Source organism: Adiantum capillus-veneris, chromosome 5, assembly GCF_014529385.1.
Source record: "Adiantum capillus-veneris isolate H3 chromosome 5, ASM1452938v2, whole genome shotgun sequence".
NCBI lineage: Eukaryota > Viridiplantae > Streptophyta > Polypodiopsida > Polypodiales > Pteridaceae > Adiantum > Adiantum capillus-veneris.
The window spans coordinates 173442032-173455698 of record NC_140935.1 but is presented as its reverse complement, the minus strand read 5'-3'; the positions used below and the strand labels follow the sequence as shown (position 1 = coordinate 173455698).

The window sequence follows — 13667 nt, the reverse complement described above, 5'->3', positions numbered from 1 at the left end:
CTTCTAAAGGAGGGACTGTCTTTTCTTGTGAAAATGGACTCTTTGCTACTGCTTGAGCCATTTGGAGACCTTGACAATGCAGATTTCGTGTGATGCTCACCGTTTGGCTCCAAGTCTGTCTTTCCTTCGACTATACTTGACATTTCCACCAATTTCTTGCCAGAGTAGTTCTTTTTGAAGGATCACTGAAGGGCCTTTCTAGGATGCCTCCACAATTTCCTGTGTGTGTATGATGTTTGAGCCTCATTGGGGTTGAATTTCACGGATGTAGTGTTGCATGAATCATCACCTTCATACATTATGTCATTACAGTAGTTACAACCGTCAATTCTTTTGTCTATGGGCCACCTCTCTGAATCTGACTCCATTACATGAAATGGAGATTGTTTGTTTGTTCTGCATGGAGATGACAAAGGAGGAGAAAAAAATAACGCTGATCGATGGTTTCCATTAGCTTGGCTGGTTCAATCGTCATAGGAAGGGAGCAGGTGCTCCAGCAAGGAAGGACGTGCGCATGACAAGAGAGGGAGAGGTGAGGGAATGCTGGACGAAAGCATACATGGGGTAGTAGAGCATACCCGCTTTGAGAGAAAAAACTTTCCTTTTGTCAAAAAATTCGCGTCCAAAATCTATCAACTAGATGCAACAAAAACGGCAATTGCATGCATGTCTTCCACATAGAAAGAACACCGACCCTCTCATGGCAAATCTGGATTGGTCAAAGCCCCTATCACAAGAAGATTTGGAAATTTCCTCATGTAAGAAAACGGAACCTTTTTCAATGTTTTTCATACAATGCATAACATCATGAGCTTCTGCTCGAGAGGCACCGCATACCTAGCTAGGTATGCGGTGCCTCCCTCAGAGAAGCTCATGATGTTGAGGTAAGTTAGAATGTGGGAATTATTGTGAGAATTTGTCCAAAACTTCTTGTGATATGGCCATGGTAGCAAAATAGTGCCAACAAACCTTATCGTGTGCAAATAATGAGCAATTTTAATGGTTATAATTAACCTTATTAATGCGCTTAAATAATTTTTATACAAGCTTTTAGGCCGACGCAACGAATTGCTTTCCAAAAAATAAAGGGAAAATTACCAAAATTCCCCTCTAATTTGTGGAAATTCCCAATATACCCCTCAAATTTCAAAAATTCCCAAAATACCCTCGTATCTATTTTCGTTGGATTCTTCAAGATTTTCTAATCTATATTCTTGTTTGACAATTGAGATCGGTTTTTGAGTGCTTACATGTAATTTGTCGCCAATTACCTCACACAAAAAAGTGAAATATGTCTAAAATTAATGCAGCAATTCATCTCCAAAGCCTACATAATTGACTCAAATTTTAGTTTTAGCATCCTGTATGGTAGACAATCACTCTTCTTATGAAAAGCTACGACTTTTTTTGTTTTTGGAGAAATTTACTCTCACAACCAGGGGTAATTTGGGAATTTTGGAAAATTTGAAGGGCATTTTGGGAATTTGTGACAAATTATGGGGGTACTTTGGGAATTTGTGAAATTTGAGGGGTATTTTGGGAATTTCCACAAATTAGAGGGGTATTTTGGTAATTTTCCCAAAAATAAATCTGTCCCTCCGACCAGCAATCTCTGCGTGAGTTTCCTCGCAACAGGCTCCCTGCATTCCCCCCACGAGAACTTCCCCCAACAGGTTTCCGCGACTACCTCTCTGCCGCTGCCAACAGCTTTCCACGATCGCCTGCATTCCCTCGCTCTCCTCCTCGACACCTTCCTCTTACCGCTCCGTTCCCTCCACGACACTTTGCACGGAAAACGAAACAGACGGGCGGAAGTCACAGATGAGGAGAGAGAGATAGCAGAGAGAGAGAGGGAGAGAAGTGACAATTTTGGGAGGGCAGGAGAATAGTGTGAAGTTTCTATGGCGGGAGTGTATGGATCCAGGCTACCATCTTCCGCAGCATGCGCATCCTCCTCTTCAGCTTCTTCTTCCTTACATCGTGTGCTCTATTTGTTGACGCTGCTTCTGCTTGCGCTTGCAGCCTTTGCGTTTAGCCTGCAATGGCGCGGAGAGCTCAATGATCCCGCTACCATCAACCGCTTGGCAGGTGACAATTCGAAGCTTCCAGGCACCTCTCCCACCAACTCACACTCGCCTTCTACCCTTGATTGCTCGGATCCCCTTGGTCGATCTGCCTTCCCTGCCTTCCCATATCGCTCTGATTGGAAGTACCGCATTGCCCAGGCTCATCCAAAGGTAGCCTTTTCGCCTTTGCTTTAGCGAACAAGAAAGAAGCATACGAATCTTCTCAGAATCAAGATGGCTATATCAATGGCTGAATTGTTATGGATAGACAGAATGAAAGTTTTCCTGTCTAATTGATTTTGATGGATCTGTCCTGCGTTTAGACCATTCATCACTCGTGCTAACATCAGCATTTGAGATCAAAAATTTAGGAGTCTGTTAGCACGATTCTACATTCAATTCTTATTGCTTTTGGAATGTTGTGTGATGTCCCTTGGTGTGGTGATGGTGAAGGTGACTGTGCTCCATACCATTGGATTTTTTCACTGCTGAGGTGCATTGTATATTTGTCAATGATCGGCTTCTTTGTAACTACAGTTTTACAAAGTCATACACATGTCCTGTATGCAGTGCTTCAAGCATAGTGTATTGGCTTGCTGTCTCATGCTTGTCTTTTCATGAGAGACATTTACATGCTGTCTCTTCTTTAACAGATATGCATTACCACAAGCACAGCTGGTGGCTTAGATCAGATTTTACCTTGGCTATTCTATCATCAAGTCATTGGAGTAACCAATTTCTTCCTATTTGTCGAGGGCAAAGCAGCCTCTGTAAATGTGTCAGCAGTTCTCTCCAGCATTCCTGTAAGCGTTTTCTTTAGTTTCTAGTCTTTTCATAGCTGTGCCTCTCCAGACTACTGTTTAGTTTTGTTTGATTGTTAAGGTCAGCTTTTGAATTCTTGACCTTGCCCTTGCTGATTTTCTTTACAGGGTGTGAAACTTGTTTTTCGGACCAAAGAATTGGAAGAGCAACAAGCGAAAAGGTGATTGTCATGAATGGTGTCTATGATATTGGTTTCTCGTTCCCATTAATAAATTTCACTGCTTTGTTGCAGCCGTATATGGAATGAAACCTGGTTATCCAGTTTTTTCTTCCGGCCTTGTAATTACGAGCTTTTTGTGAAACAATCCCTGAACATGGAGATGGCCATTATTATGGCACGGGTATGTTTCACTTTTAAAGCAAGGAAATGTGATGTTGCAATGCTGATATGATTGTAGGTCAGAACTTCTAGTTTTGCTTCTTGGGTAAGCCTGGCTGCTAGTCTTTTTAAGCCTGTACATAAAGTCTGGGTGATGCTTAGGCTGGCGGGATGAGATGTTGACCGTGTTGTCATTGCGGTTTGACATGTATGCTGAGCATTATGAATAGAATTTGTTGTTAATTACTTGCAAAGGAACTTGACAAGCTAAATGAATAGGAACTTAAACAAAAGGTCCCTCCCATCTCCTGTGGTCCAAGCCTTGAGTTCTTTGCTTTGCATTGCTAAAGTGATATCCTTTTGCAGTGTGGTTTTAACAATCATCAAGATTGCCCAGTTCTTTGACTGAAATAGGTGATGTTTCTCTTATTGACTCACAGTCCTTGGTGCTACTTTTTAGAGCACTTAGGTGTAATATTTATTGAGTACAACAAAGAATGTTTACAAGAAGCTCAAGTCTCAGGCCAATGTTTTTTAAAACCTACTAAAAAACTAAAGCATCATCGTTGTTTAATCCTCCCCTGAATAGTGTTTGTGCACTGATCATCATTGAAAGGTTCAGCCAGTATTAATTGACCTCGGTTTGCTGATAGGAAGCTGGCATGGATTGGATTATCCATCTGGATACTGATGAGTTGCTTCATCCTGCTGGTGTAGGAGAATATTCCTTAAGGCGACTGTTGGCTGATGTTGATAAAGATGTTGATACAGTTATATTTCCCAATTATGTAAGTGGAAACTTTTTAAATTGTTTACTTCTAGTCTTTTCTGGGACTTTTTTGGTGTTTTAAATTTGAGAGACTCTTATGTAGGAATCTGCCATCGAGCGGGATGACATTACTGATCCTTTTACTCAGGTGAATTCTTTGCATTCTTTGAGCTTTGGTATCCTTTCCTTATTTTGTTAAGGTATAAAGTAGTAGTTGCTGTCTTTTTTATTTGGGACAAAAGAAAATCCTTTGACAGAAACCTTTTGATTGTACAAACCCTAGGGTAAGTAAAATACCAGAACAAAGAAAATTGCATCATAAGACATTCTAAGCTTGAGGCTTTTAAAGGATTGCTAAGAGTTTTTGGCCCCATGGTTTCATTTATTTATTTACTGAACAATTTTGTCTGATATGGCGCACACATCTTACACACTAATGTACCCTCCTATGTTAGATTTATGCATAAATGTAAAGACTTAAAAAAAGGCAAAGCATTAGCATTAACATCAATTAGTCCCATGATTACCAAATTATCTTCATCTTTAAGATTTGGCCTCAACCTTGACAAAGTGCTTCAAGGTTACACACATATTTTCATTTTCATGGATAAATTGTAGAGATTGGAGCTATGGTGGGTGCAAGCGTAGCAGAGACATGGATAAGGTAGGAGAGGAGAAGTAGAGGAGTCCACATAAAAAAAGAGAGTTTGAGTAGGGTTTATTTGTCCTTGTATAGGCTTAATACACCTAGAGGATGCTCACATTGAAGCCCAAGTGTGGCCTAGACCCACCAACAACTGCCCCCTTAAGCAAGACTTGGGACAATCACTCTACAACAAATGGGTATTACAATGACAATCTGCCCCCTTCAACAACAATGGGTGGACATAACACGACTGGCCAACAATCAACACGGCCATTGCAACCGCAAATGAACATAGGATAGACATAAATTGGATTGATTGACATGCTAACACGGCTATCTTGACAACAATGCCTCCTTCATAACAAAGTTTTTAGGATGATAACAATGGGTTCACAACATAGGATGAGGTGACAAGGCAACAAGGCTGAACAAGCTCTCCTAGCAACAGTTACCCCAATACAAGTAGACCCACAACCCAAAAAAAACATGAGGGAAGGTCTTACCTTTGGCTCATTCTCATTACCAAGGCAGTGGCTTGTCTTGTACAACATTGAGTATATCAACAAATACATAATGGTTAGATACTTATTTGAATGTGTTATACATAACACGATGATACTTGTGTGAAAAACCACCACTTGATGCCTTATGGCTCTTTGAAATGTGCACTATCATGCAAACCTTGCTGAAAGGGCTTTGCTCACAATTGCCAAGCTCCAAACTAGTTCAAACAACGAAGCCATTTCTCTTTTGTAAACATAGAGGGCAATTTGATCAAACCTTGGGGTGAAAAGGATTGAACATTCAAAGCTTTTGACTATGAATCGAAAACAACTATGAACGCAAAAACGATCTTAATATTATCTTTTTTTGTATCTAGTTAACAAAACTATTGTGTAGCAAACCCAATTGACATGTATCCCAGAGAGCAACTTACTACACAAGGTGGTTCCAAATTGTCAAAGTCGACGATGCGGAAGGGTATAGACCAAGGGGAGAAAGCACAAGATAGAGAAAGAGAGAGATACTGCGAACCAACCAACCAACCTTGGCAATGAACTGATGATAATACAATGGGGGCTGAGGGTTGCTTATATAGCAACCTTAGTGAATTGCCCTACCCAGACTATAAGTCCCCATTCATGAATTGTGAACACATAACGTCCAAAATACTTTCCAAATAATGAACTTTGAAACACATTTTGTCTATAATCCGACCAACAACAATGGATTGGTGCAATCATCCATAGTGTTTGATACGTGTGATTGGTTTCCTGCCAGATGTATGTGATTGGACTCCGACCTATGGGTCCAAACACCGATAATTTGAACTCCAACACAAGGGTCCTAATTAATTATACGGAGCACTTCTTTGCCCCTCTGTGCCACTCACAAACATCCCTCTGGCTGAAGCTAGTGGCGACACTTGCACTTTGACTAGAACTCTGACTTCGAGGCCATTGTGGCCGCTGCCACGTCTGCCATGCCGATCTCCTCTATCAAATCTTTATTATCGTAATCTCTGTCAAGCTTGCCTTTATCCTTGTCTATTTGTGAGTTCCTGCTTTTGCCTTTGGCTTCAAACTCTCGAGCCAAACAAAGCGTCGAGTCACATTCATAACAACTGTGGTCGCACCTCATGGGTACCAAGGCAGCCAATTGAGTACTGGTATTGCCATCCATGTCAAGCTTGCCTTTGTTGTTGTCCTCTAGCGAACTCGTACATTTGCTTTTGGCGTCACAATCTCGAGCCAAACAATTTGTTGGTTTCCTTGAGAACTGTGTTAATGCATAAGCTGCTAACTTGATGGTTGATCTGCTGTCCATAGCCGATAGTTGGTTTTGGCCTATGTCGTCGCGGGTGCTCAAGCAAGGGGAGGCCATGTTGAAGTTGCAAGATCTGAATTTCTTGTGCTCCTTCTCGCACTCCAAGGGTCGTAAAATTCCTCGAAGCCACACAAAATCTCCAAGCAATTTCACTCCTATGGTACTCCCAAGCCGCTCCTCACCCTCCCTTGAGCTCCAATCTCCTCGTTGCTTCCAAGCCACACTCGAGGAAAACTCGTCCGATGCCCTTCTCCGGGGTTATGAACTCCCGAAGCTCCTCCAATGCCCAAAGCCAATCCACACCCTCTCGAGAAGTCATAGTCTCCACAATTTCCACTTCGAAATCCCTACGACAATCCACCCTGGGTAGGTCTCCTCCTAGCCCAAATGGGCCGCTTGTGGTTGCCAACAATAGGGGTTCTCACAGCATGGAGTTCTAAAACGCAAGGGAGGGGAGGTGGTTGGGGGACAGCGTTTTAGAATGCTGTCGGACAAAGCTTGAAGGTCGTGGGAAGTCGCAGTGTTTCAAGACGCTACCTGCAGGAAGGAGAGATGGTGGATGTCGTTGTCAAGCTCTTGGACGCGTGGGACGTCTCAAAACGCAAGCGGGAGGGGGTGGCGTTGCTGCAGATGATGGGTGATTGCTGGGGGCAGCGTTTTGCAGGGCACTTGGTCACTGTGGGAGCCGGCGCCGCCAAGGGCCACAATGGTGCACCTCTCAAAACGTTGTCGCAGGGGGAAGCCCGCCAGGAAATGCCAAGGAGAATGCAACGCAACATTTAAAAAAAAAAAACGCTAGGGCAGAGTGTCGTGGCGAGCTCTTCTTCTTCACACCTTGGCTCTCATCTCCGGACCGCCTTGCTCGCCCAAGGTCCTTTAAGCACATAGCTTTGATACCATGTCGAAGTCGACGATACGGAAGTGTGTAGACCAAGGGGGGGGAGAGAGAGAGAGAGAGAGAGAGAGAGAGAGAGAGAGAGAGAGAGAGAGAGAGAGAGAGAGAGAGAGAGAAAAGGAAGAAGAAGAGAGTTTTAACGTTGTAGGAAACTATCCCAAGAGACCTTAAAGATCTAGCCGACGAGGAGTTGAAATCAAGACCTGTTATTTAAGAGGGAAATGGCATAGATACTGCAAACCAACCAACCTTGGCAATGAACTGGTAATAATACAATGGGGGCTGAGGGTTGCTTATATAGCAACCTCAGTGAATTGCCCTACCCAGACTATAAGTAAAATAAATACCTAAAAGCGAAACTAAATAATGGGAACATTTTGGGCAGTTCACTTGAGATGCCACAACTCCAACACAAACGTATACAAGTGGCAGATCTGTACGTGTCACAAACTGGTGACGTGGCAGGCCCCCGAACAAACACACATACACATGCATTTGCCGACGTGACGGTACAGACAGTTGCTGACGTGGCAGTACGGCCGCCCTCCGAAATTCCGCTGACATGTTGACGTGGCAGTTTCCGTACGGTGCTGACGTGGCATGTCCGAATTTTACGTTGATTGCTGTATGGATCTTCCGCAAATTACGTTGATGCTTTTTTTTTGAAAGATTTTGGGGATCAGTTGCTTTTGGAACAATTGCTTTATTTTAAAAGCTTTTAAAGCTTGAATGCTTTTGAGTTTAACTGCTGTTGGGGCTCTGCTTTTGGCATCCCTTGTAAGGTGCAACGGAAGTGAATGTTTGAACTTTGCTCAAGATGGGTGCTCCGAACTGTGCTCAAGATTCCTTTTGTTCTTATGGAAGGGAGAGCCTTCCGTTCTTAATGAGAGAGTGCAATGAACACAAACAAAGTGAATGGACACTGTGCGTGAAAGTGTGTGAGAATGAGAGATAGAGAAGAGAATACGACACCAGAGACGTAAAACCCTCCTCCGAAGGCCCCACTCTCTATGGTGAGAGCGTTCTACTTATGATTGCACAAATCTCTACAACGCTAGGCCTTTTGTTGAGAGAAAACGCTAGAGTTGTCGTGGGGGTTGGTCTTGCTGAGAAGTTGTCTGTTGAGCAAGGTGCTCCTGTTGCCTCTTCTGCTAGAAAGTGCTAGCTATGGTTTGCTTATATACAAACTTAGCAAAATTGCCTTACCTACTTTCCAACAAAAGTCACGTAAAAATAATAAGTGAAAAATATCAAAAATAGGAAAAATAGGTCTATGCACTGTAAAAATGCTCCGAATGGGTTCTGATGGAAATCTGATAATCATTCTGTGCGCAACCAGAAGATATGCATGTTATCTAAGTGATTGGTGATGCACGGTCTGCGAACAGACTCACAAAAGTGCCAGATCACTTCCTATTCTTGACTGACTTGACTGAACTGAACCCTGGTCATGCTGTAGCTTGTCCACGGACACATAGGGTTGGATGTGTCACGTGACATCCCCTCCTTTTCAAAGTGAGGTACTGGTACCGAACTGTATGGCGTCGAGGGAGATCGCCAACAACATCCGGAATCCTCAAAAGGACTCTTCGTCGGCCCACTCTGAGGTGTGGGTCGTGCGATACTTGAACTTCATAAAGGTCTGCAACGCTTGCTTCTTTGGGCCACGCTGAAAGCGACAAAGTCTTTAGTAGCTCCTTCGATGCTTTAACTTCGTCTAGAGTCATGCTTCTTTCTTCTTCAAGAATCTCCATGGTTGAAAATTCCTAAAACCACTTCCAACACAAAAACATGAACATACCCATTCCATGTAAAGTGACTAGAAAAAATATCGTCTTCCTAAAAGACTGTGCATGCAATGCAGATGAACCAATAGACGAAGTGCTAAACCGTTCACCACACACACGCAAACAATGAGATCGAATCTTGTCTTGCTGATCTGAATCAATCAATTGTGGCAATTCACAACGGAAATGCCCATGCTTGGTGCTCATATTTTCATGTGCTCTTTCTACAAATGTGTCATGCCAAAGAAGAGACATGGAATGTGACTTCCTTGAATGCGTACTTTTCAGCTTTTCATGAACAATCCGCATACATTCGTGCTCATTCATGAGTGAAACGTGCTCAACGTACAATATGTCATGTCTAGGAAAAGGGATCACATAAAGACGCTTACGAAAATACAAGAAACGATCACGAATGAAACACTCGAACAATGCGCGCTGACGAATCATTCGAACACATAGTACTTCCTGTAAGGGTTCTTAGACCTAGGCTTGAGAGCCAAGATCGGTTGTTCCTGAAGGGGTTCTTTGGACCTAGGCTCGAGAGCCAAGATCGATCCTTCGTGATTGATCGAATCTGCAACGAGGTTAGCTTCGCTAGAAAAAGCATCAACCTACATCATCCTTGTGAACAATCATGTAAGGATTCTAGGTACTAATCCTTAATTAAGTACTTAAACTCATGATTAAGACTTAAGAAACTTGAACTGAACTCAGAAACAAGACTCAAAAGACTCTGTGTTTGATTGATTGAATGACTTGAAACTCACTACAATAGGCTCCTTATATAGGAGACGAAGAGACACAAATGAAAAGACATGTCTCTTGGTGAAGAGACATAACTTTATACGTAAAGACATCCTTTCGGCGAAGAGCTGCAACCATTGGGCGAAGAGTCGCACCCGTAGAGCGAAGGGGGTGTGACCAATCGTCAAAGGAGTGTGGCTTTTGACGAAGAGGCACGTCTCTTGGGCGAAGGGGTGTGACCATCCAAGCGTAGGGGTTCTCCTTGGCATGGCACTTCGCATATTTGCATCAATGAGTAAGTATGTAATGTAACTAAGTCACAAACGTGACATTCCCTCCCTCTTTAAACAAAACCCAGGGTAGTTGAAGAAAACTCCGGGAGAAGGAGTGTATTGTTGTTGTGCTTCTGCATCCATGTTAGGTGCAGCGGAATGAATGTTGTTTTTCTCAAGATGAGTGATCCATATTTGCTCAAGGTTCCTTTTAGTTCTTATGGAAGGGAGAGCCTTCCGTTCTTAATGAGAATGCTGTGGTCACGAACAAAGTGAGTGGATTGTGCGTGCAAGTGAATGAGACTGAGAGAAGGAGAGAGAAGAGATACGACACCGAGGGGTTGTAAAACCCTCCTCCGAAGGCCCCACTCTCGTCGGCGAGAGTGGTCTATTCTTTGATTGCACAAATGCGTACAATGCAAATGCAATGGACTGATGCAATGGGACTATGCCGGTGACGACGACGGTGGTGACGACGGCGACTCGATGGTTGAAATCTGTAGGCTTCTAATCGCTGAATTCGGGGACTGTTTGGTGGCTGAAAATGGACTGTTTTTGGCTGAATTGGTCTACTTCTATCTGCTGTAAAAAGGGGGTAACTGCTGCGGTCCTGAGAGGTCTTAGGGCTGATTCACATGGCTGAAATTCCCTGTTTTGACAAGGAGATTAGGGCTGAACAAAACGCTGGAAAACAGGGGTCAAGGCTGCGTTTTTGAAGAAGCTGCCTTGGCTGAAAACGCTGGCTTGTTGCGGTTCTAAGGGCTGAAATCTTTGCCGTGTTTAGGTGCTGCAAACCTGGCTGAAAACGCTGCCAATCATGGTCCAAAAACGCTGCCCAGGTTGATCCAAAAACGCTGGAAAGGCTGGTTATCAACGATCCCAAAAACGCTGGCTGAATTGGACTGCTGGCTGGCGTTAGTAATTCTTGAGGGACTGCTGCCAGGTAGGGATGGGAAGGCCAGGCTTGAGGAGGGAAGGATGGCGATGCTGATCCTGGAAACGCCAAGGGAAGGGAGGTTATGGCGATGGTCTACTACGGCGGGGGGGTACTGCTAAGAAGTTGCTTGTTGAGCGGGAAGCTCTTGCTGCCTCTTCTGTCAGAAAGTGTGAACTTTGGTTTGCTTATATATTAACTTAGCAAAATTGCCCTACCTACTTTTGTTGGAAAGTCACTTAAAAATAATAAGTGAAAATCCCAATAAATAGGAAAATAGGCTAAATGCACTGGAAAATTCCCCTAACTGATGCTAATGGATTCTGATGGGAATTCCGATGATCATGCTGTGTGCAACCGGAGGATATGCATCTATGCTAAGTGACTGGGCATGCACGGTCTACGAATAGACTCACAAAAGTGCCAGATCACTGCAAATCTAAACTGACTGAACTGACGGGAACCCTGCTGTGGTGTAGCTTGTCCACGGACACATAGGGTTGGGATGTGTCACGTGACATCCCCTCCTTTTCAAAGTGAGGTATTGGTACCGAACTGTATGGCGTCGAGGGAGATCGCCAATAGCATCCGGAATCCTGGAAGGGACTCTTCGCCGGCCCACTCTTTTGTGTGGGTCGAGCGATACTTGAACTTCATAAAGGTCTACAACGCTTGCTTCTTTGGGCCGCGCCGAAAGCGACTCAAAGTCTTCTGAATCTCCGTTCTAGCTTCAACTTCGTTTAGAGTCCTACTTCTTTCGTCTTCACGAATCTCCATGGCTGAAAATTCCTGAAACCATCTCCAACACAAAACCATGAACATACCCATTCCATGTAAAGTGAAGGAAAAAAATCGTGTCGGCTCTAAAGACTGTGTATGCAATGTAGATGAACATAGAGACGGAGTGACAACCCGTTCATCAAACACATGCAAACAATGCGATCGAATCTGTTCTGTTTGATCAAAATCAATCAACTGTGGCAAATCACACTGGAAATGCCAATGCTTGGTGCGCATACTATCATGTGATCTTTCGGAAATTGTGTCATGCCAAGGAAGAGACATGGAATGCGACTTCCTTACATACAAACTTTTCAGCTTTTCCTGAACAATCCGCATACATTCGTGCTCATCCATGAGAGAAACGTGCTCAACATACAATATGTCATGCCTAGGAAAAGGGATCACATAACGATGTTGACTAAAATACAGGAAACCTTCACGAATGAAACACTCGAACAATGTGTGCGTATCAATCATACGAACACATAATACTTCTTGTGAGGGTTCATGAGACCTAGGCACGAGAGCCAAGATCTGTGCTTCCTGAAGGGGTTCTTCTTGAGTGGGTTCTTTCTGAGGGGGTTCTGTTGACCTAGGCTCGAGAGCCAAGATCGATCCTTCGTGATCTATCGAATCTTTTTGTGGGGGATCTGTGGACCTTGACTCGAAAGCCAAGATCGATTCTTGGTGATTGATCGAATCTACAACGAGGTTAGCTTCGCTAGAAAAAGCATCAACTAACACATCATCCTTGTGAACAATCACATCATCTTCATGCAATTCATCATGCTTGTGATTGTCATCCAAATCATTATGCAAATCATTGGCATCCAAATCATCATGCTTATCATTGTCATTCAAATCATCATCATGCTTCACATCATCATGCAAATCCTGTGTGTCATGCTGTGGAGAAAAAGAGACTAAGAGAGTCTCCTTATCTCGAACTCTTTCAATCTTGTCCTGCATATTAGCAATGAGAGATGGAGAAGGAGAAGTATCCACTCCATGAAAGACAGTAGGAGAATCACTTTTGGCATTGAGAGTTAAAGTGCTAGCCTCCCAATCAACGAGAGGGTTGATTTCACGAAACCATTTCATGCCTAAAATCATATCACATCTTGAGAGAGGAGAAACAACAAATCTTCTAGTGAAGGCAGTCTATTGAATTGCAAACAACACATCAAGGCACTCCTTCATGATGAGAGCGTCCATACGAGGGCGAAAGCAAGAGACCTCGATAGGAGATCTCGGACTAACTTCAAGGCGGGCTCTCTCAACAAGAGAGGGGCTGATTACATCATGCATACTACCTGGGTCAAACAATATGACAAAACGGTGCCCTGACGTACGACCATAACATTTAATGAGAAAATCATCAATTGGAGGGTCCTGAGAAACTGTGGGCACAATCGTGTTATCATACATTGCATTGACAGATGTAGTGGGTGCTGTGGGTTCTTTAGATTCATTCAATTCAAGCTTAGGACATGTTCTTTTTATGTGACCCTTAATGTGACAATGAAAACAACGACCTTCTTTAGAATACGTGCTTTGTTCTTCCGAAGTGATGTAACCTCCTACAATTCCTTGTGCTACCTTTTCATCTGGAGTAAGCTTAGGTTTAGCAATTGTGTTAGCCTTACCCTTAGATTCATTGGAAGAATTCTTTGATGAGATACTGTTGGTAGAGTGGTTAGAAGAGTTATCATTCTTACCATTCTTACCGTTCTGAGGAGTCTGCGAGGTACTTGTGGAAGTCTTGTTCTCCTTGGGCTTTCCCTTGTTGTGCTTCATCTC

The 13667-nt window shown here is 43.4% G+C and overlaps 1 protein-coding gene across 1 annotated transcript in view; it reads left to right on the top strand.

Annotated features, from left to right (window-relative positions):
- The first annotated feature begins 1601 nt into the window (after positions 1–1601).
- LOC147458574 (glycosyltransferase-like KOBITO 1) overlaps positions 1602–13667 on the top strand; it is a 33579-nt gene continuing 21513 nt past the window's right edge. Inside the window, exons 1-6 of the mRNA XM_086513229.1 lie at positions 1602–2237; positions 2720–2869; positions 2996–3048; positions 3121–3229; positions 3861–3995; positions 4080–4124. Coding sequence (XP_086369355.1) covers positions 1902–2237; positions 2720–2869; positions 2996–3048; positions 3121–3229; positions 3861–3995; positions 4080–4124 — 828 coding nt within the window. The 5' untranslated portion in view covers positions 1602–1901. The remainder of the gene's footprint in view (positions 2238–2719; positions 2870–2995; positions 3049–3120; positions 3230–3860; positions 3996–4079; positions 4125–13667) is intronic.